Source organism: Cyanistes caeruleus, chromosome 4 (assembly GCF_971803275.1).
Source record: "Cyanistes caeruleus chromosome 4, bCyaCae1.hap1.1, whole genome shotgun sequence".
Lineage (NCBI taxonomy): Eukaryota > Metazoa > Chordata > Aves > Passeriformes > Paridae > Cyanistes > Cyanistes caeruleus.
The window spans coordinates 38,180,613-38,205,345 of NC_141704.1; the positions used below are offsets into that span (position 1 = coordinate 38,180,613).

At 40.2% G+C, this 24,733-nt stretch overlaps 1 protein-coding gene across 1 annotated transcript in view; it reads right to left on the reverse strand.

The window, feature by feature from the left end:
• Nucleotides 1-24,733, reverse strand: part of PLXNC1 (plexin C1) — a 70,292-nt gene that overhangs the window by 14,121 nt on the left and 31,438 nt on the right. The window contains exons 12-23 of the mRNA XM_023929411.2: nt 23,545-23,632; nt 22,403-22,609; nt 22,096-22,287; nt 18,574-18,673; nt 17,435-17,536; nt 16,979-17,082; nt 13,173-13,214; nt 12,570-12,694; nt 11,815-12,013; nt 10,265-10,411; nt 2,204-2,381; nt 1,029-1,132 (exon numbers count right to left, since the gene is read on the reverse strand). Of these exons, the coding sequence (XP_023785179.2) occupies nt 1,029-1,132; nt 2,204-2,381; nt 10,265-10,411; nt 11,815-12,013; nt 12,570-12,694; nt 13,173-13,214; nt 16,979-17,082; nt 17,435-17,536; nt 18,574-18,673; nt 22,096-22,287; nt 22,403-22,609; nt 23,545-23,632 (1,588 nt within the window). The remainder of the gene's footprint in view (nt 1-1,028; nt 1,133-2,203; nt 2,382-10,264; nt 10,412-11,814; nt 12,014-12,569; nt 12,695-13,172; nt 13,215-16,978; nt 17,083-17,434; nt 17,537-18,573; nt 18,674-22,095; nt 22,288-22,402; nt 22,610-23,544; nt 23,633-24,733) is intronic.

Sequence of the window (24,733 nt, forward strand, 5' to 3'; positions counted from 1 at the left end):
TCCTTGTTTCTCTATGGATGGCACAGTATTTGCTCATGCAGACAGCAACATGTTCCATGTTGGCTTAGGTTCCTCAGCACCATACTGCACTGCACAGCACAGACCTACAGCAGCAAAACTTTTAAATAAATAAAAATTTATGAACATGTTAAGAGCCAGACTTTCAAATACAACGAGGCATGAGGAAAGATCTGTAAAAGCACTCAGCATGATAACATCCATTTCCAGAATCTATCTGTAAGCATCACGTGTGAACTTTCATATCACCTGAGGCAAATCACCTGCTGCACATTTCCCTCCAACATTTCACTTTCTATTTTGACTGGTGTCACTGAAAACTCCTTAGAGGAGTAATGCTGCTTGCTATGTTTTCCCAGTGTGCTACACCCAGGAGGGTTCTGCCACCAATTGCAGTTTTGTGTGTTGTTGCAATGATGGACAGATTATTGCAGCATTGCAAACAACTGCTTTATAGGTGCAACTGGAAGCAGAGGGGAAGACTTATGGTACAAGTGCCAACAGCAGATGGAAGCAGAAACAGAGAGAGAAAAAGGCAAGGAGATTGACACAGGAGGTAGCAAGAAAAGAGGGAGAAAAGCCATCAATCCTTTTTATTCTGACTTGCATTGAGATTTCAGTAGATATTTCAGAGGAGTATCAATACTGCCTGTTCAGATAATCAAAATATGAGGTGGGATGAGGTAAACAGTTGCTCATGGCGCAACAAAAACTCAACACTAGAGACTCAAAAAGACCCAAGGCAATGTTCATAGCTGGAAATCAGATTCTGTTTTAAATAACATACTTGACAGAAGTAACAGTGTACCTGATATGTTTGAACCAAGCAACCCTGCAACAAGGAAACCTCTGAAAAGTAACAGAAATCATGACTCATTGGCAAGAAAGTTGTTTGCCACACAATTCTTTCCTTCTGTTGATGCTCAGCTATGACTTCAAGCTGTGCAGATCACATTTGAGAGCTGTGGAGAAACATCATCTCAACCCATTGGTCTGGCTTCTGTGCTTACCTCATAGTGACCGATGGTATTTAGCTTCCTTATCCCATCCTCCATCACCTCTGAGGAACCATCAATATCTAACAACTCTCTTTGCTGCTCCTCAGACACAAGTTCTGCAGTATGACAGCAACAGAAAACAATTACACCCCAATGGCATTCTCACTGTACAGATATTTGTAAAGAAAAACAACACCTAAATATTTTTGGACCAGTGACTCCCAACTGAGCTGCTTGTGTTAGGTCACATGAAAGTGCACTCCCACACTTCTGATTCCTTTTCTGGGGTGACAGCCTGGGTGGCTTCCCTTTCAGCAGGTTTTGGTGCTTTAAGGCAGTTTTCAGAGGTGCTTTCACCTAATCACTATTCTGCCGCACAAGCCTGACTAGAAGACTAGAAGAAAGGTTCCACATCTAAGAGATCACTAAAATGAGCTGTACAAGATTGACATAGTATTTGTGAAGGGTGGTCAGGCACTTGTAAAGTATATAGACATCAAGACATCAGATATGAAAGTAAATTACGAGCAATTTCCAACGCAGAGTCTGAGAAGGTGAGGAAGTATAGGCATCTTGGGGAGCAAGTCCAGGAGGTGACAAATGCCTACAATATAGAGTTTGTTAGGTTTCCCACTAGGATACGTAGGAAGTGGTATGGTGGTGGTAGCTACAGACCTTGGGCTCTTGAAAACCCAACAAGGAAAGGTGGTTTGACTCATCTACTGGAACAGCCTTATTTACATCTGTAGATACTGTAGGTGACTTTGTGAGTCACAGGCAAACTATTATATAAATCTAATCTGACTATAAATAAGATTTATTTAAAGGCTCTTCTGATCAAGGGTAATGTAGGCCTGTAGGAAGGAAGGAAGGGAGGTAGGAGGAATAGTAGATTGGGACTAAAATACTCGTTAATCATGATGTCATCTTTTCCACTGATAAAATGTGACAATCAGCTGTGCTTAGGTGGACAGGCCAGCCCCAGAAAAGGAAGTGAAGCAGATACAGCTCCAGTGTTCTAACTGGTAACATAAATGATCTAGTTTTTGCCTCAAAATTCCTCATGAAAGCTACGTTCTGTATGAACTCTGAAAAGAAACAAAGCCAAAGGTAGGCATTCCTAATAAGAAAACTCCACAACAGACCAGTAAACTACATGAAAATACAACATAATGACGTTCTCTTACCAAGACCAATTTCATCCAGCTGAAGACCATAGAGAAACCCATTCTTATTAAAGAAAGCCTGAAGACTCTTCTCCTTGGCTTGGCCTATGGTGTCGCAGTCCAGAACATTAACTTGAATAGTTTGACAGGCATCTCCACTCTCGTTTTCTGGGATTTTTTCAAAGATAATGTTCACCGTCTGGGGAAAGAAATGTTATTCTGATTTACAGGGAACACCTGGCAAAGGAAATCTACAAACTCCTGACAGATTTTCAGCACCTGAGAGATTTTCAGCATATTTATTAATAAAGCTGTTTCAAATAAAGATTGTTTGAAGGAATTACACAAAGAAGCATTTAGAATTATTCCTGTTCAAAAAAATGAAAAAATATATATATAGCTATATATTTCCAAGAGTGTATTTTGTCTTCTGTTTTTGTGCAAATGTATTTCAGTGAATTACAAAAAAAACAAGAGGAAGAATTACAATGCATGTTCTAAAAAAAGCAGATCTTTTATGTAAAATGAAAGCCTTAACAGCAAAACTGTAAGTGACAAGAGATCTGATAAGGTTGCTGAGTAAGTAGTCATGGTAAGCATGATTGATTCTGAGTGGATAGAAAGCAGTGTTAAAATGCATATTTACACCAGCAGATTATGCTGAGTGCCTTATATCACAAAGAAATACACCTCCCCTGGAGGTGTCAGCATCTGTCTACGTACAGCCCTGTCTCTGGAGGCAGCACAGACAGGGCTGCCACAGAAGCAGTGAAAAGAGAGCATGTTGCAGCAGATAGACTCCAAAGTGGTACAGATCTGCCCAGAAAAGTGCATAGTTTTCTGTTAGTTGTTATTTCAGGTCAAATACCTATGTCTGGTTACAGTACCCCTATCCTTTAGCTCACAGCTACTCCTCTGCTAGGCTGCACAGGAGCTGAGTAGGGGCTGGAAGGAGGTGCCAGTGACACTGAGTGACCATCTCCAGGGAATGGTTTTTTTGTCAGGTCGTATTTCTGATCAGGTCAAGCAGATTAACTGCTAGAAGGCAGGGAATCAGGGACGAGCACAGAATTGCTACTGCCAAGCAATAACATGGAAAATTTCCAGTGCCACAGCCTGCCTTGTGCAGTGAAATCACTGTCCAGCTACATGGATACAGATGTTCTGCTGGAGATGTCTTGGGACAGATTTAAAACCAGTGTTTTAGGTGCCAGCACTTAACTGCAAGTGGCATAGGGAAATAAATATATTCAAACCATTCTGTCTGCTCAATGGTTCTGGTATAACATTTATCTTCTGACTAAAATGAGAGGTCTGCAGGTGTGACTCTGTGAAGGACTGAGCATTAAAACAGGAAGCAAGTAAACCATTTTTCTTCTCTGCTGTCATGTGAAGGAAAGAACTTCTGTCCATGTTGTTGCAGGGACAACTTTTCTATCTTCTTAGAAAAATAGGTAGTTATTAATAGTTCTAGAATAGTATTTTCTGCTTATTGCACAGGAAGAGCTGTGTAATGTGTAATTACAACAGGTTGCTGGTAAAAAAAAGTAGTCCAATGCAACAAAAATTGACTTTACTGTCTCTACAGAAGCAAAGGGAGTATTAAAAACAGGGTTGCATAACTATGAACATCATGATTTAAGAAAGACTAGGATGTAACTGAAGTAATAGGGAACAACTTGATCAGGACACTGAGACGTTTAATTGTGAGGAAAATGAGTCCATGGAAAGGACAGATGGAACAAGAGACAAGAATATGTGGGAATTGCAGACGGAGAAGCAGACTGGACACTATGCCTCAGGTTGGGATTTCATGCAGAAAATTAGTAAAAAATATATTGGCACAGCAACGAGGGAGTCATGCTTGGTTAGGCCCACAGACCTACTGAACAGACAGCAGTCCTGTCCTTGACTCTGACTACCCTGAGGTCATGGTCTTGCAGGATTAAAATGTGGACAGGGACTAACTGTATTTTGTCCTTGGAAAACTCATTTTAATCAGTCTTTGCCCCTTCTAGTCTCTGAACTGATCTTTCTGAAGTAGCTCCTCACACTTAAACTGACATTGATTTGGCTCTATGCCCTTGGAAGCATTCATACCTTCAAATGATCCTTTCCTTCTACATGGTTCCTACACTGCAATATTCATGTTCCTGCTCCTGCTTCATTTTCCACTCCTTTCAGACCATCAGGAGGAACTATCTTATTTCTCTTCCTCCTTGCCTTTTCAGCACATGCTCTTACACAGGCTCCACAGGAATGTGCAGCCTTTTCAATCATTAGCACATGAGAGCCCTCCCATTCCTGCTCCATTTGCTGTAGGATGACAAGACTGTAAAAAGAGAGTAGTCATCCTTCACGTAGGTGGAATACAAGTCATGTACAGACTCCTTAAGTGAAAGTGTGAGGATAATAGGAATGCTTTATAACTCAAAAGAGTGGTCAGATGGGAAGGAATATTTAAACACATAAAAGTCTCTAAGCCATGAGAGCCACATGGATTTGCTGGTATGATTTCCTGCAGAAGTTAATCTTAAGTGATGAAGCAATTGATGGGGAGCTAGGAAAGCCAATTATTATTAAGTTGTCCCTCTGCAGCTGAAGTTTTCATAAATCAGATTCAACCTGTCTGACAGCACAATCCCTGGCTTTAGAAACCATTAATCAGAAGCTGACAGTCACAATCACTATATTTAGACACACAGTGTAGAACTAGAAAAAGAAACAGAAGTTATTGTAAAATTATGAAAGCCCTTTTATGATCAGCTCTGGAGGTCAGAAAATATCTGAGAAATCACAGGACATGTGAAAGTCACAAGATAATATCATCAAGCCTTTTTCTAAGCTCTCTCACTTTGCAGAGGAAATAAAAATACTATTAATTTAGGGAAAGGTTCAGGAGAAAATTATAGGACCTGGTTCAAGCTAATAATATCTAGAGATGAGACTTCATGCACTAGAAATTACGACAGCAAGACAAAATCACAGTACTCTTCAGAAAAGCTTTAACATGGGTTGCAAGAATTGTTAAAGGCTACTTAAGGAGAAGGTGGCACCTGCAACTACTTGTAGAGGAACTAGCTTGGAACCTAGCTACAAGACAGGAACTAACTTAAAAAAATGTATTTTCACCCATGCAGTCACAGAAATATTGACATTTGAAGACAGTGTTTGCAGATGGCTTTTCAGATTTCTAGTTTCCTTGAAAATTAATTTCACACAATGAATTATTTAGCAGAGCTATTAATAAACATAGCAGATAATAAATGAGATGTGGCTTAATAAAGTAATGTGATAATATCATATCTTCTTAGAAATAAAAAACAATAATTTGGGCTATGCAAGGACTCTTATTCATTACCCCATGCATCAGCATTATTATCAGCATTGCATCTGAACAAATCATATTTCCTTAGCAGACAGATGGAAAAAACCAAAAAATCCCCTTTTGATTGGTGAAAGGTAATTTAAGAGTCTACCAGCATGTGCCATGTAACAAAACTGCCTTAAAACTACTCCTGTCTCCCAGACTATGAAATACAATCAACAGGAAAAATCAGATTGATTGCATGATCCTTCTGCAGCAACCAGAACAGTCACCTGTGAAGAGGTTATAGAACAGTTACACAAGGGTTAGCCACCTGGCACAGAAAATGGTGCAGGAGTTACATTTAGGCTAGAGGGGCACTACACAAAGGAAGGGTTGTGCTGTTGATGCTGCAGTCTGTCTCTAATCCAGAGGACTCTCCTGCAGCCAACATCTGCACTGCTCACAATAGTGAGGGCTGCTGCGTTCTTTTCTGCTGACAAAAATCCCCGTATGTCACACACTTTTAATAGCTTCCTTATCTCTCACAAAGTGTGACTAATAATACCACAATGATGATGTCTTATTAGGAAATTGGTTTCCTTGTCTCTGCTTTACTCCCTTACAGCCCACCCACTTTTTTTTAACACCCCTCTTTTAACTGATAAAGCAGTTGAACACTTGAAGCAACCTTCCACTACGTGGCTTTGCTTCACTTTTAATAAAAGGCAATTGTCTGAACAGGTGAATTAGGTAATTTCTTCCCATCTAAAAATGCAAATACATTTCAGCAAAGCATTCAACAGCCCAAATGCATTTTTTAAAATATTTTTTTAAAATAAGTAGTGACTACTCAAAGGAATGCTGAAGCCCCAAGTCCACCACGAGAAGTCTCCCCTGGTTTCTCACAGGAGATACATCACTGAGAATATCTCCTGTGGAGGAAGCCAAGTCCTCTGACAGGCTTCCTTCCTGGAGATCTGCCCCCTAAGACAAGACAAAACCACCTAGTCATGGTGACTAAGCTGTGGACCCCTCCCTGCCTCAGGACCCCATGTTATCTCCTTGTTAACTATTGGTCATCTCATTCCAGTCTCAGACCATTGGTCCCTTTTCCAATTCTCCCCTTCCCTATAAAAACCCCAGCTTTTGCCCAGATCAGGGGTAGATCATCACTGGCCCCCTTTGCTGAAGCCTGCATTAAAGAACTCCCCTGGAACGCCACATGATCTCCTGTCTGTCTACACACAGCTGGGGTAACCCATGAACAGAGCTGGCTGGGCTGATCTGAGCTGATCACTGCAAGAGCAGAAATCACTTCTAAAAGAGCTGTTCACTTAAGCCTCTGCCCACGCTCCTGAGGGTTACCCCTGGGTGGAAACTGCCTGGAACCCCAGACAGTGGCTCCTTCCCTGGGACATCTATCTGGGTTTGCTTCTGGCAGAACCAGGGGTCGGACAGATCCCCAGACCCAGCCGCAACAGCCTCCCGTTCCAGGCTGGCATTTTCTATTCAAAATGAAACTCTTCAGTGAAATGCTAACACTCAGCTGTGGAGTGCACTTCTTCATCAGTCATTGAGCAAATTATCTGCCGAGGGGTGCAGCTGCTTGTCTGCCTGTGAGAAAGCAGGCTTGCTTCTTCAGCCTGAGAAAAGGATCCATGACACATCCAAGTCTCTTTCAAGGCAGCTTTATTTCTCAGTACTCAAATATAAGCACAGCATGAAAGAACACAGATTCTCAGCCCATACTTGACCAATGATTTTAGAGGCATCTTTCCTTCAATTCCTCCACTTGAGCATGTACTTCAGCAGCCTATCTCTGTTCAATGCCTTTCCCTTTCTAGCAGAGAGGGTTAACAGTAGGGCGTTGGGTGATCCAAGGTCTGTGGCCTTTTTAAAAAGGCATGGGGCCCTGCCAGGAAACAGCTCTAACGCAATTCTAACACTACATGTTTCTCTTTTTTTTTTCTGGTTACAAATGGCCTGAATTTTAAAAAAACCTCTCTTGGATCTGTGGAGCTCACCCTTATTTTTAGGAGGCTGTCTGTGTCCTGCTTTTACTGGTTTGGAACTCCCAAATCCTGAAAGGAGAGATTCTCATGCAGAGCACCTACACCCTTGTTTGTACCCTGTTACTGATTTGAGAACTGAACTGTCTACCAGATGTATCCCTGTATCTTCAAGGGCCTACACAGCTTAAAAAAGTCTGGACACCAAATGTCTTCAGATTTTCTTGACCATCTGTATATCACCCTCTTTTTGGCAGTATTTTTAGACTTTGCTCTGGAGAGGTAGATTTTAATGTACTGCTATTGTAGGGCTGGAGAAAGGGGCAGACCAAAATACCAACAAAATACTGCATGACTCAGAATGCAACTGCAGTCAGCAACTGTACAAATGTACTTGAAAACTCAGATCAGGATTTATTCCATTTAGAAAACAAAACCTCCAATCCTTTAGGCAGAAATGTTTTTCCACAGCAAGGAGAAAACACTTGGTTGCCAGTCTGTAAGCTCACAGGTCCTGCATGCCAGTGCAGTGCATCTGAAATGGTGTTAGAGAAAAGAACTGACTATTTTCTCTTTAGCCTCCTGTCAAATGCTATTTTTGAAGGGAAAATGTGCACAGCTGGCTTGCTTGCTTCCTCAGCCCAGAAAGCCTCACCACTCCACCTAAGTCTCTTTCACAGCACCATTTTAGCTTCCAGCATAAATCTCAGACAAACCACCAAACAAAACCATTTCCCAGTCCAGCCAGAAATACAGTCCTTGAACTTCATCTCTACAATTTTATTGAAGGATTCCTCTCTCCTTTTGTGATGGTTTTAAAGGGAACATTCAGCACTTCTCAGCTAAGCCCAAGGAATGCTGCACCTAAATGGGGAAAGCTGATCTATATTAACCTTATAGCTGTATCATTATCTCCTATTCAAAAGCAGGAATACAAAGTACAAAGGCAGGAAACAAGGTTCAAGAAGGGCTGTGGGCTCTCACTTCCTCATCCATCTGCAGTGCTCCCCAGTGATAACAAGTCCTTCAGACCACTTACCTTCTCTCCTCTTCACTGCAGGCTGACCACAAGACCCTATCACTGACTGCATGCATAGAAGTAGCTCTAGAAAAAGTATTCAAGGTTCTTCAGCAGTTTCAGTCATTAATCCTCCCCAATTTGAATGTGTGCTCTCAATTTGAATGTGTGCTATAAATAAGAGAAATCAACTAATTCCACAGGACCAGATGTTTCTGTGCAGTCTACTAGTAACAGGCATACTGAGCTTGCTTGAAAATTGTTGCTCTGCATCACTACTGCGTTTTGCATCCTATGGGTACATACAGCAATATATTTAAATTTACTCTGGATCTCAAATACATGTCAGGATGCAGCATGCAAACAAGGAAACCAAAGATCTTGAATTATGTATTTGATTTTTAGTCACAAACTTCCTTTCCAAATGCACACTCTGGTAACTTAGCTTGAAGTACCTTCAAATGCAGTCTCTAACAACAGCTTTGTAAGAGGAAGATTTGACTATTACTTTATCAGCTTGAAGCTTTCAGTAGAAAATGACAATTCAGAAATGATTCACAGAAATGTTGCCATTTCAGTGAGTTTCCTATGTGGCCAAGTGAGATAAGTCCAATGGACTGCTGACCAGCCAGATTTTCCAGGGTCATGTAGCCTATTCAAGTATATGGCATCTTAGCACCTCCAAGTTCTGCCTCAAAACAGAAGACAGGCAGACCTGGAAACTTCAGCCCTACCAGAAACTGAGCACATGGGCTCTGAAAAGGACTGAGTTCTCCCCCAAAGCCACCAGCACTTGAATTGTCCTTGCCATGGTCATCACTACCTGCCAATTTCTGCTCCCAAGGTGTGAAGCCCGCTATTCAGCAGCACTTCTCATACTCCTCATTATGTCAGGTAACTGACCAGAAACCAGGAGTTAAGAAGCAAGGAAGCTACAAAAATGACTGGAAATAAACATTTTTAAGTTCTCAGACCTAAAATCACTGGGAAATTCTGGAGCAAAAGAGTGCTCCGAAAACCTTTTTTAGACCTCCTACTCTAAAAATCACAATTTTCACATGCTCCAAAGTACAATAATCCTGTTATCCCTTCTCATCTCAGAGCCACAATGACAATCAGTGAGGGAACTCCAGCTTTCAAAGATGTTTGGGTGCAACTGGAAAACACTAAGTACTTCTTAGGTGCTTTGAGAAAGGCAAAAAATCTATGATAAAGTTCAGAAGCTTAGCTAGACTTCTCAGATAAGCAACTAAGTAAAATCCACCATGCCATAACCTTGCTAATTTGAGGATGAATTGGTGCTAATAATATGGAAACCCACAGCAAATCACTGCCTGAAGATTAGCCACAAGTAAACACAGTAGAAAAAGAAAAGCTCTGAATTCCATTCTTTCAATCATCCCTGAAGTGTAGTTTAGTTTAAATTCTAAGCATGTTTGTATTTTTGTAGTATACTTTAAAATAAGAAGTATTTTTTAATACCCTGAGACTTCATTTAACCTACTCTTTGGTGATTAATGCATGCTGTGAAGTGAGGAGTAAGTGCTATTTGTGAAATGTATATCAGTGAAACACCAGCTAGTTAAACTCTTAGCATGTTTGGAAACTTTGTCAGCAATAACATTTTTACTATCTGGGTACTTAACCACTACCTTAGTGTCTTAAGAGTCTTATTTTAGCTTCTTAGAAACAGAGAAAACATTACAGCTGCCCTTCCTGGAGAGAACACAAGCTGGCAAACATACCACTGTTTTGAATTCAGACACTTGCCACAGCAGCCAGTCTTCATTAAGAGTGTACAGGGCTTTGCAAGTTATTGCATCAACAGGTCCTTTGTTTATCCTCTGATTGAGGGTTGTCACCAGCAAATAGAAAGGCTCACCAATTGTCTCCTAGGACAGGAAAAAAATGCAAGAAACGTTTACTTTTGTAATCATTAAATGAGCATGAATAACTAGGAAAAAATCAAGTGTAACAAATGGTGTCATTTCCTTTTAAGTAACTCATTATCTTGCAATTAGAAAAGAAAATCCCTCCAAGCAGATTTATCTAGTTATTTGTTTAACCTCCATCTTTTGCTTTTCAGTGTGAAAGTCTCATGCAAATAGCAAGGGACATCTGGAGTGAGTGGCAAGATAGCTCACAGCCCCTTGCTGTGCACAAGCACACTACAGACAAGCTGCTCCTACTCCACCTGGCAGACACTTCCTAGTTCCACCAAAGAGTGGGTGGGGGGGTGAGACACGCACATGTTCACATGCCTACTTCAGCTACTTCTTCCATTTTCAGTCTTGTGAGAAAACAAGCTAACAACTAGTTTCCTTTCAAACTGGTGTCAGAAAGGGATTTCTGTCTCTGAAAAATGTCTTGGGAGCAAGCTGGTGGGACTTACCCTGGTGCATCAGCAAAAGAGGAAATGAACCGAGGCTTTGCTCTCCTGCCTAAACCCCAGGGCTCAGGAGAGCACCTGAGAAAGGAAGGATGTATCTCTATTTCCACGTGACACCATTCCTGCAGCCCAGCTAAGGCATCTCACTAGCACAGCTCTGTAAAAATAAGTGTCTGGTGTATTGAGAACATATCTCTGACAGTTCCTTGGCACTCTCCTTGGCTCCAGCAAACTGCTGTGAGCTGCTGAGCCTCAAACAATTCTGCTGCTGTATTAATGCAAGCACTGATGAGAATGATACCAAGTGTGATAGAATCACATTGATAAGAGAGACAGGAAGAGTAACCAAGCACTGAAACCAAGAACAAAGCTTTATCAAGTTACTAAAAGAAACAAACATTAAAACGAAACTAAATTCATATTTTGTTTTCATTTGAAGTAATTTAGGTCTTGAAATCTGCAATACTACTTGGAGGTTGAAAAGTTTGGAAAGAAGTTTAGTTTTCCAAAGGATGGCTTTCCTTAAATTTCCACTTCTTGGTAGCTTTCCAACAATTTGCAGAGGGCTACGGCTGCATTTTAACAAGTGTATCAGTCTTTTAATACGATCACAATACATCTCACTGGGCTGAAATGTCTGGTGTGAGAAAAAGATATGCTGGAATTACAAAATTACCCAAATCTTGGCCAAATACATGACACGATCATTGCTTGGAGATGTGCTCTTTTCCTGCATCGCACTGATGGCAGCCAGCTAAGCCACCTAAACTAGAAGAGTGCACACTCATAATGTTAAATGCTAGACTGATTCCTTTAAACTGATCCCTGTGACAGCTCCTATGGAAAAAAAAATCAATTAATGAAATTCTCTGCGTATCTTAAAGGAGTGAAAAGATGAACACGTACCCGGAGAAATCCAGAAAGGCAGACAGACATCCAGTTTGTCAGCAATTTTTCCACCACAGATTCAGTTCGTCTGAGCAGGAGCTTAGGCTGAACATTGCTCGATTGCTCCATCAAGTCCCTTGTCAATACTTCCAAAATATGGGTCAGATAAACTAGCTTAGTTTGTAATGCAATAGTCAAGAAAGATGCAAACAAGCACCTGTAGGGGGAAAAAAAAAAAAATGCTGTAATTCTGGAATTTCTCTTCCCAGTTATCTTTAATAAATGAAACACACTTTAGTGCAGTTCTCTAAGTTATCCTAAGTTTTCGCTCCTCAGGCACATAAACTGTCCACTGTTCTCTACAAAAATATAAAAAATGCAAGTCCATCTGCTTTTGTGACTATTTTTTAAACACAGAAACGTGCATCTCTAAATTTAATTTTGCAGAACAACACCTGCTTCAGTGACAGAACATTTCTAAACTGTAGAACTGTTGATCTAACTGCAGGAAGTGTTTACAGTTTTGAACTGAGCTTTCCTGCTCCTTTACCTCTTTGTTTATATGTACAAACATTCCAATTTCTCTTTAATTGCTTGTTTTAATGGCAATGTTTTTTCTTCCTCAGTGTGTGCAGATGGAGAAGGAAAAATGCTCCAGAGCGCTCTAAGCTTGTTTTGCAAAAAACAGAAAATACATTTGTGTGCTACAACCCATGTTGTTTTTTCCTGCTAATTCTTTTTCTTGAAGATGATAAAGCATAATCATACTATACCTGTCTTTCACTGAGAAATTTTTCTGCTTTTCAAGGGTGTGAATGAGAGTAACAAGAAAGTTCTTGTTACAAATTAAAGCATGCAACATGTTGAAGCTTTCATCCTTGCTCGTTTGGTCTCTGCTCTGGAATAGTTAAACAAAAATAAGCAAACTGTAGTTTGGCAATGATGGATTCTTAATGCTCAGAAAAAATGGAAAGCAACATATGGGATTCTGGCCTTATTCAAATTAGTGGGAATTTTGCATTTATTTAAAGGGTCTCAGGATTTTACCAAAAACGCACTTGTGTTTGTGTACAACATAGAATATACACATGCAGAGCATACATTTTCTGCCCTATACACAAAGCAATGCCAATAGTTAAGTTTGACCATCATTTCCCATGATGAGATTCTGTTTTATTTAAGTCAAATACACACTGGATGACAGCATCTTCCATTTCAAGCTCTTTGTACATATAAATTGATGTAACCCTCCTCATGGAGAAAAGGGAACATACTGAAAATGCAAGCTGATGTTCAGGGACAACACTGAGAGAAGGGATACAATCACTCTTGAAAAAAAAAAATAAATTAAGGCATAGCACACTACATCAGCTTACCTGTGGCATTTCTTCACTGAAGATGGATGCAAAGCCTCCTGACTAAAATATAAGGGGATATTTATCATTCATAAGTACACCAAAAGTTTCTAACACATGTATGTTTAACACACCAAGCATGTTCTTGATACTACTTGAAATAAAACAACGGAAATGCCAACTTCTAGAGAAGACACAATATAAAAACTCTACACAGTAACTTCTGCAAAGGTGCTGCCAAAGCTCACTGGAAAGCGAACTCTCAAAAAATGACCTGGTATCACCTTCAATGTGCTGTGTGTGTTACTCGATGCTGCTGAGCTGCACTAGCATGGCAGTCAACCAATGCTCCCCAGGAAGAGAGAGCTGTGTGTCACTGTCATCTGCAAATGTGCTGGTGTGCAAAGGGTGCTGCAGGCTGCATCCTTCCTGGGTGGCAGCAATAGCCTTTGCTGTACAGGGCTGCTGGTAACGAAGTGACACTTGAGCTCATCTGCTTCTATTCATTTCAAGGCACTCCATGAATATTCACTGATGAAATCTCCAGGAGGTCCATGCTGGCAGTTCCCACTGAGGCACAGGTGCTATCACACATCCAGTCCTAGGAAAAGCTCTCCCACAAAAGGAAGCCCCCAGTTCTCAAACACCTTGTCAATGCCTCTTGAGCAACAATATACACTATTTACTGTCATCTGTTTTAACTGTCATGCTGGCAGCCTCCAGTTTCCTTACAGATCACAGAATGGTTTGGCTTATAAAGGACATTAATGATCATCTAGTTCCAACCCCACTGCCATGTGTAGGGTTATCTTCTACTGGACCAGCCTACTTAAATCCCAGTCCAATCTAGCATTGAACATTTCCAAGGATGGGGCACCTACAACTGCTCTGGACAACCTGTTCCAGGGTCTCATCATCCTCATTGTAAGAAATTTCTTCCTTATGTCAAATTTAAATTTATCCTCTTTCAGTTTAAAACCATTAACCTTTGCCCTGTCACTACAGGCCCTGGTAAAAAGTCTGTCTCCATCCTTCTTATAAGCCCCATTTTAACTGAAAGGCTGCCTTCCTTTCTGAAGGCTGAACAATCACAGCTGGCTCAGACATTCTTCATAAAAGAGGTGTCCCAACCTTCTGAGCATTTTCATTGCCCTCCTCTGGACCTGCTCTAAAAAGTCCATGTCCTTCTTGTGCTGGGGAACCTCAGGGCTGGATACAGTGCTCCAAGTGGGGTCTCAGAGGGGGAGAGAGGGAGAATCACCTCCCTCAGCCTGCTGGAGAGGCAGTCCAGTGTATGACTGACTTTGGGCTGTGAGCACACACTGGCATTTCACATCTCATTTTTCATCTACATACCTGATTGTTCATCCCTCCCTTTCCTCATTCCTCCTGTTCTACTCTACCCTACCAAACTCTTCTTCCTCTTCCTCCACTGGCTATTCCCATTTCTCCAGAATTTCTTCAGCAACCCTAACACCAACTACCGATAAAAGACAAACGCACACGTGCGTGCACACAGAGTAAAAGAACCAGAACGGTGTTAAAGGTTAAAAATGTGTGTGAACAGGGAGCAAACATCAGAGCATTACACCAAACAATCTGTGAACTTGAAGGAAAACAGAAATAATAAGACAAATTTAACATGCAAAGCAAAAATCAGGCTTAGCATCAAGAATATTTTGATATAATGTCAATTTAACACCTACAAGCATTAAAAACTATTAAGCCATATTAAATATAGAAAACTGATGCAGTGGGAAGCAAGACTCTTAAAATAAAGATGGGGTCTATCACTCTTAATTTTAGGTTTTGGAGTCCCTCTTTAAGCAACTTTTCCCGTCCTAAGGGAGATGACTCAGACAAATGGGATGAATTGCTTTCCTGAGCTGCCCATCTCTGCACTGACTAAAGAAGACGCTCAGTGAACAACTTCAATTTCCATGCTTAAACAGCTTAGATTAGATGAGACAAAGCCCATCAATCACACTGGGGGGCACAAAGAGTGCAATATGGACATAATTCAAACACATGTGGTTAGTGAAGGAAGTGGTGGTTTGACATTTTGACCCTTCTGTCAACCCTTCTGACACACTCAGTTGCAATATATACCCCACTGGCTTTTCTGTGCATCTATAATATTTGTTCAGTGGAGCACTGCTTTTCTGCCACATTCATACAGTGCTAGGCATGTTTGGACACTCCTGCAATGTAAACAGTAACTACTTAGCAGAAAAAATTGCCATACAACACATTAAGTAACTTGCCTGACACTGTATGTTTGTAGAGAGCTAAGAGTAGCAATGCTACCTTTGTGGGATAAGTATTTCAAACTGAGTCAAAATCCAACTGAAATATTTCCAGGGCGTGCAGCGGCATGAGACTCACCAAAGCAAAACAGAAACTCTTCCCATTTTTACTTTACAGAATGCAGCAGAGTGGAAAACTTTGCCTTTTCTTCTTTTCATTTGCAGAGAGCACAGCATTTAGTCTGAGTCAGCTTCTACAGACTACTACTGTTTTGACAAGGGAAAGTATAGGAAAAGGTATATTCTTAAGAATAAAACTGCTATTGTAATGCTAATATGCCTGGCAACAAAACAAACAGAATCTAAAGAGATGCAGGAAGTAAAGTTTCCTTTCCACTTTCTTCAAACCACTTGGTGACCCTCTAAAAATTAGTCTGGGGGCATAACAGTAGCACCAGCAGAGATATTCCCAGTGTTCTTTTGTGTGAGAACAGGACTCAAAGGATGTTGCATTATGCAATTGCTAAATATTATTCTGCTTTAGTGTCTGGTATTTGGTGTTTTACAAAAACCAAAGGCCCTGATTCTGCACTGTCACATGTATTTATCACAATGAGTTTTTACTAGGATCACAAACAGCAATAAAGTGAAGCAGTGTGCAGACAAGAGTGCAAGACTTGGCTGCAGCAGTGATGAGAAATACATTAAGCCTGGTGGGCAATTCACATCCATACCAGTTATGACCTAAACCAACCAAGTTTCTACTTACTGGTGTCTGTCATACAGGAAAATATCACCAGTTGAGAACACAGCTTCTGCCAATTGGATAAATGCTCATAAGCACTGGTTAACATCACAACATAATATCGAAAGCTGTGGCAAAGGCACTTATCAGCATCATAATGTGCCACACATGCAAAAAAAAAAATTAGTAAGAGAAGTAAAACATTCAAGAGAACACCTCTTTGGTCATCCGATGCAGTGGCACAAGCTGCTTCAATGAACACTGAAAATACCTGCCTCTAAACTGGAAAACCTTAAGTACTTATGTCATTTCTAAGCATTTGAGCTGCACCCCTTTGAATCAATATCTTACCATTTCTGTCAGCACCCTGGTGTAGAAAGCCAGCACCATCTTAGAGCCATTTCTTCATCCCAGAAGTCTAATTAGGAAGTGTCTTGATGTTAGCTAGTATGTTAGCTAGCCTGACTGTTACTTTAATTAGCTACAGCATTGGAAGTGAAAGCATGACAACAAAAAAAGCAATGGATAAATTATAGTTTAGTTAGAGATGGACTGAAAGGAAAGCAGCTCAGTGAGGCTGAATAAAAAGAAATGGATGCACACACAACCCTTGAAAATTCAAAGAATGTTGCTTTATCTACAGCATAAAGGCTTGGCTAAATATAGAGATAAACAGCTTTAAGTGTTCTTTGGTAATTCTTGATTTAAAAAAAGTTTCTTATGTGAACGAAGTGCAATTACTGCATAGTATTTTCTTTAGTTATTTGATCCTGACCTTCCTCATTTTTTTTTACTATTAGACAGGGCTGACAACTGAAAGACTTGTAAATATTTACCTCTGGAAAGAAAGTTCTAAGAGCGAAGTGTTTGTAGTCAAGGAAGGGAACTGTTCCAAAACTATCCACCACATCTAATTCATCCATCTGCAGCTCAGCAAATCCTGAAAAAGCACCCCCCATCACCCCCAGAGAGTTAGTTTAGTTGACACAAAATCAGCTTCTCAATTATAACTTGGCCCCAGTAGATATTGCTTAAAAAACAATTTTCAGGGAAGAGGGGTTGTTTTTATAGTTGATGCTCTTACGAGATGGAAAGTAGCAATCTACTTTTTTGTTGAAGGAAATACTATATGCAATCCTATTAGCTCAGCTCTATCTGCTACTGCAGTGCACACAACATTGAAGAGGAACTCTGATACAACACAAAAATATTCTAGCAGCTACAAAATGAAAATGTTTATATAATGTGAGCGTCTTGACAGTTTCAGTTCAGAAAATATGCTGCACACCTACCCTCGCGGATTTCCTTACGAATTTCATATTCCAGCAGTTCAAGTTGCTGACTCTGTTTACGAGTTAACTCTTTGGATTTGTATCTAGTAACTATGAATGCCGCTAAAAAGGTAGAAAAAGAGACTCTGAGTACAGAAATCACAGAACAGAAAACTCCTATACAAGACATATTTTATTATCAAGAAACAAAAAGATTAATGTACATTTGCACCACTAGTGCTCTACTGTTGTCCCTGTGCTAGTACCCATCAGCCCTAGTTATCTGGATCTATACCTCAACATTTAGTAAAAACTGCTCCTTTTAACAAGGTCTTGAATTGTCAACCCAACTTTATTTGAAAGTGCAGCACACCCTGCTATATACAGCATGCACAGTGAGACACACACTCTAACAACCACTTCTACTAATAGCAACCTACTTAAGGTAGCATTGATTAAACAGAAAAAACAGTTCTTATGAACAGAACATCCAGTTACAAATTGTTAACTTTTATAAAGCTTATTTAGTGAGAATAAAGGCATGGCATATGGCTCCTTTTTAATATGAACTTTAAAAAACAGGAACCAACCAAATGAACAAACCCCGATACTTATTAAAATAACTAGAAATTTATCAAATACATAACCAGGTAAAAACACCCAGAAAAAAAAAACAACAACAGGAGCACCAAGAAGAGAAGGGGATAACTATTTACCTCCCTCAGTTTAGTAATGACCCACAAATTCATGAATGATTCAAAGGAGACTGAGCAGAAACACCACAAACACTGCCTGAGGATAAGCAGTTTGTTAGGGAACATCTGCCCCAGGGACAGGAGGGTAGCTGAGCTCTGACAGCTGGAAGAGACCAAATTGTGACACAAGGATGTCAGTTCTGTGGCTTGCTTCTTGAAGTGGAAGTGAGCAATCCCAGCAGAGCAGACAGAAATACTGTCTTGTAACATGCTTGTGACGTGCTGCAGTCTGACAATTCAGACTTCACCACCAGAACAGAGTTAACTTTGTCCACTCTTATTGGGAACAGGGTAAAATCACCAGACTGTTTGTGACAGTTCCAGATATGTGAGTATATATAGTGTCTGTGTCATGTTCATACCCTTCAGCAAATCAAAAGCTGATAATACATTATTTGTACTTACCTATAATGACACCCACCACAATAGGTAGCAAAATAAGAACATATAAATATATGTGTGATGATGTTGGTTTGACTTCATGCTCAAAATTTCCTAATTTGACCTGAAGAAAAGCAATGGCTGTGTTAATAGAGGACAGGCATTCAATCAGTGCTTAGAATGACATTTAACGTATTTAAAGAAAAGTATTTAAGGCATAAAGACAATGGTAGATTATTGGGAGGACAGCAGAGGCTCAGCAAAATGCATATGAACCAACATTTACTTAACTTTTACTGTATTTGATGTTTAAGCAGGGTAACAGAGCAATGATGAAAAGATTTGGAGGTCCTTATGTACCATGAAATTTTGTCATGCTCTTGCTGCAATCTAGAGCCCTCAGATGAAAGGCAAGATCTGCGTCCAGCTTGCCAAGGGGCTCATGCACTCAGAGTCACTGCTAAACATTTTGGCACTTGACAACAATGAAGGCATGTGTTTGCACTCAAAGTGTTACTCTGCTGAGCAGAAAAGTAAGATAAGACTCATAATAGGAATGAGGGAAGTAGAATTTTTCATAGACACCTGGCCTACATCCCACTTCCCTATCTGCAGAAGTTTCAACCTCTTTATGTTGTAGGATGTTGCTCCTGAAGGTCACTAAGAAAAAATGCAACATATGATACATGAACATGTTACAAGTACAACATCTCCAACAGTGGGCTTTTCAAAGGCAGGACAGGCATTAATTCTTAGGGATACATGAAAGTGCTGAAGTCTGCCAAATGCCAAACTGAGGCATTCACCACTGATAATTATGGCAGAAGAAATTTCACAAAGGAGGATCTGAAAGAGGACTACAAAAGCACATAAATAAAGGGTGGCTAAAACTATAAACAGGCTAGACATAAAAATATGTTCTGACATATAAAAAGAATACCACCAAGTGCCAGGGATAGAAATGAGCTTGAGATAATTGAAAAGGAGGGTTGAGTTGAAATTATTTTGGGTTACAGCAGGGAAGGCAGAGATCTGGTGATTGCAATCAGTGGCTTGTCACAGGAGGTGAGCAGCCAGGGCAGCTGCAGACTGCCAACTGGATACTCACATCACAGCTATACAGACACAAGCAAGCAAAAAAACCCCACAGGGCTGGAAGGACACAGCCTTTGTATTTCTGGGGCTACAAAGAACAGAAAACAAAGCAGATCTATTTCCTTCATCAAATGTTATTTTTTCCTCTGATGTCTCTATGTTTTCACAGTTCCTATGCAAAGTTCTTTTGGTCTGTGCCTTCCTAGGATCCCATTAGCCTTTTCCAAGGCTCAAATACATTGACTAAATACATCATCCATCCTGTGACTAATACATCTACTTTTCTAGACTTGTCATGTCTAACTGAAGACTTCCTAAAGCAGAAATTTCTGTTACTCATCCTTGTTTATTGAAAACCGAGATAAAGCATTCACTTAATTTGCTGCTCATATTTCAATTATCTTTATTCTTCACCATAACCTTCTTATCTAGTATTTCTTCCCTTATCTTTTATCTTGCTTATGAATCACAGACTATATAAACTACACCTGAATTAATCCAATTCCTATTCCTAAATTAATTTCATTTTTCTGCATGACATTATAAAACCTTCTCTGGACTGGTAATGCCTCTGAGCTTTATGTCATCAGCAAGTGTTATTACTGCATGCCTTATTTTTGTGTTCAAGTCAGCGGTGATATTAAAGAATATCTGTATGAACATCAGCATTGCCCAGAGTCAGCTCTCCATACACAGCATCCATTTTTTCTAACCACTGGCACCCTCATAATCACCACATTAAATAGTTTACTGAATGACTTCCAGGTACATGTGATCTATCGCTTTTTGGTTGTTGAGGAAATCGCTCATCTTAGGAAATAAAAATATCTAGCATGATCTGCTTTCATTAAAAAGGATTTGACAATTATCCCATTTTCCACTTACCTCCAGGTCTTTCATGAGTAATTCAGAATACATTATAAAGTTTTACACAGAGCTAGGATTAAATCAGCAAGCCTCCATTTGCCAGGGGTTTGGGGTTTTTTCCAATTTCAAATACTGTTTTTTTATTTGCTGCTCTTCAGTCATACATTACATCCCCTGACTGCAGCTTTATTTAAAATCTTTCCTACTAAGCCTACATTGTCATGTGTCAGTTCTCCCTCAGTGCTACAATGGGAATGATCCTGTTCCTGCTGTCTTGAGCCCTTTGATCTATCTGAATCTTGGTTCTGTCACAAGAATGGCATTTTCTACTCTGACACCTTCATGCAGACTGATCATTCTGTCTTTGAACCCACACCCAATATCTTCTTTCTTCTGGAAAACTAAAGCAAGAGATACATTTATTCTTGAGCCAAACTTATCTTTTATACCCATCTTATCCTTTTTTTCTCAGTGGCCCTACTTCTTCTATTACGATCTATTCATAAGGTTTAAAAACATGTGAGGATTCGCTACTCTGCTATTTTTCTTATGTTGGAAAAAAAAAATTTGAGGTACTAGAAGTACAATGTTACATGATAATTACTGCATTTGATTTGCTTTAGTAAAGTGGTGACCTTTCTATAACAGTCACTTCTATGAAGTTTGCAAGATGAGCATGTGATAGAGCAGGGCAACACCGATTTTTAAATGCAACACCAAACTCAGAAAGGCTTTTCCATGCCGTAACTGGCTCAGATGGCAGGATCCACAGATGGGTGGATCAGTTAAAAGTGATAAAAAATCAAGAATAGCTTTGTTAATCTTTACTATGAGCCATATGCCTTGAAGTCAATAGAGTTATTTCAGTTTTATACCACCACACACTGCAGTAAGAGTCTGACATAATTTTTCTCCTTCACAAACAGTAATCATAGCATTTAAAAAAAATCGTATCTTTACCTTATTCATAGAGCAAATATCTTAAGCTGCAATTCAGCTTTGACATCCATGCTAATGTCCTTATATTTGGACCTGGCTTTGAGCCACATGCTCAAAGCATTTTAGCCTTCCCTATTCAGTGCACACTGAATTTCACCCCCTTTTTCACCCAGAAATGCCTTCTGTCTCAGTGGTGATCCCTTAGACAGATCCTTGCCTACTTTAGTATGAAAAAGTGACTGGGAAAACACAATCCTTTTCCTCATGGCCACAGTGGAGAATCAGATCCTACTTACATCTTAGATCTGCTTACAGATCTAAGATGAGGGGCTCTCCTGGAGACAGTGATGCTGTTCCAGTGATGTCTGTTCTGCAGGTAAGAGGTGTGACAAGCTGCTGGTCTCCTGGAGCTCAGCAGCAGCGAGTCCAGCTGGGACTGCAAAGCTCGGACTCTGACACCACCCCAGCAACCAGACAGAAAATGAACTCAGTTCTGCCAGCGGTACCTAAGCCAGGCAGACACACTTAGACATGAGGAACAAAACTGTACTACCAAATACCATGACAGCATTAATGAAACGTTTTACTACACTCGTATAAACATTCAAACAATGCTAAATTGCAACAAAAGGGACTTCTACTTACAAAAACTTTCACTGTGGAAAAGTCAATCTTGTCGGTTCCTTCCCTTTTGAATTTGCACAGTATGGTGCTACGGTCTGGCTTTTTGGTAATATTTTGGACACTGAACCATATCTTTTTGGTCTGTGCACCAGTCATATATGATAGATAAACTTCTACCTCTGTTTTAGAAATATTCAAGTTATCATTTTCTTTCTGGAGGGAAAGAATTGAAAACAAACATCAGTCACTAAATACAGTAAGAAAAAAAGAAGTTATCTCCAAACACTATTTTAAATTGGGTACTGTAGTTTATTATTTTGAAACTTACATATATTTTTAATTCCAGATCAGGATCCAGTTCAGTGTGCAGCTGGTAGTTAATGAACACTGGGTCTGGGTGATAGTGTAATTTGACACATGGTATAAAGGTAGTATCCACTTTTAACATCATATCAACAACTTTACCCTCTGTTGCATGGCTCAGGCTTGGTGTTAAGTAATGATACTCAGATGCATTTCCAGGACACCTAGAGACCTAGAAATGCAATAGCAAAGCTCTAACAGTCATTAAATACTCAACAGTGGGTACAAATACAAACAGAGGCACTCAAACTCATTTTAATATTTTCCTGACTTCACACAGATACCTGCTAAGCCTCTTCTCTGACATCAGGGCTGCATGCAGAGCACCTGGAAAAATTTCTGTGTTGAGCCCATGTCTACCTTTAAGTGAATTTGTCACACACTCTGCACGCTGCTTTAAGGCTGATTGCTCACTGCTAAGGTAACTATTTCCTGCAATGAGACAGGAATTGTGACAATGGATTTTCCTTCTTTCCCCTCAATACAGGTGACAAGCTCTTATCACAAGGTGGTAAGACAAGCTCTACAGCACTCCTAGGCATTTGCTCTTTCTAACTTAACTCCTGGGAGAAGGGGGTTGCTACAATCATTGTAGCATTGGGCCATTGTTTACTCCACTGGATGATGCTGCTGTGTTCTGGTCTCTGTGTTGCAAGGGTCAGCAAAGTGCTTGCCTCCTCATAACCTTGGAGAAAGGGTTTCATCCCAACATCAGCTCCAGCCTCCTGCCCCTCACTGAGGCAGTGACACCATTTGGGCTTTCAGCACAGAGCCAAAAGGAAATATAGCACTCCCTCCTCCGACACACCCATGTGTGGAGACTAAGGAGACTCACAAAGGACACATTTGGAGCAAGTCCTTAGACCACAAACAAAAGCTCAGGGAATTAGGCAGGAGAGCAGCTGATGTGTATTTGTGATTCTGTACTAAGAATGTGTATAACTGTAATCCTCTAAGTGGTCTTATTTATTTCAGCAGGGTGACTGACAAGTCCCTGGCAAGTGGTTGGAAAATACTGAGGTCTCCTCAAATCTTAGGAACAAAACCAAATGCTAACCTATAGGTCAAGAGACCTCTATTTGGTATTACAAAGGAGATAAGACTTACTGTGAGGTTTGATCTCTGGTCATCTGAAATAATCACACTGTCCACCACATTAAAATTTCTACCAGTTGTAGTAATTTTGCGACCACCACTGCAAAAGCCAAAGCAAAACAAAACAAGACCAAACATGGGGAGAAAGGGAGGTTAATATTATCTCTTTTCCCACAAACATGTCCTGCATTAATCCTTCAGTTGTGAATAAACTACTCAAGTGCATTTTGCTTTAGTAGCAGACAACATAATGAAGTCAAACTGCAGAACAAGATAATTTGAGCTATGCAGTGTACTTCCTCTCTTTCTTTATAAAATAATGGTAAATACTTTTGCTACCCCAAAACAACATGACTTAATTGCTTCCACACGTATACGCCTTTTTTTCAGGGACTCTCCAACTTTTTTTCTATTTATGCAGCCCAAGAACTAGCCCATGATTTAATATTCTGCCTTGAAGAAAGAGCATCATGGTCTTTCACTGCCCCAGCCTGTGCTTATTCTTGCCTTCTTCCGGACCAGCCCACCATGCCAGGCACCTCACAGGAAACATTCTCGGTGGTGTTCAGACCATCTGTCTCAGCACACAATGGTGCTTGTGTCTGAGGGCTCTGGCTCACAAATTATGCTGTACAGAGTTGGAGTGGCTTAAGGTATTATTAATTTCCAGCTGCCTGAGCTGCCTCTCACCTGGAGATGAGGGCACGCATCCTGGCTGCTCAGTTGCTGCAGCTGTCAGCCCAACCCATTACCTCAAATCCTCACTCGACAAGATATCAGATTCAGAATGTGAGAACAGGTAAAAACTGTGAAAGCAGAGGGAGAGGTGGAAAGCTGTGCCAGAGAATATCCTTTAAATCATCCTGTAAGTCTTTCACCAGATCTGTGAGTCTCCTGCAGAACACAGCAAAGGCTTGAAAAGGGCTCTCTTGGCTTTAGGGAATCATATTGTAAAGCAAGTCTGTGTACATCAGTGCAATGATGATTATTTTTACTTCACTTCCAATCCACTGATACTTTATACTGTTTCACAGATGAATGCTATATTAGCATCAAGAAATCAAACTTAATTTGAGTTAGAATTTATGCATGCTATCCGTATTTTGAGTTTAGGCTTAGTAGGGATAGGCTACTTTTGACTTCTATAAAGGAGACCTGAGGTGGGCAGAAGAAGTCTACAGAATCCATCTTGCAGCTACTA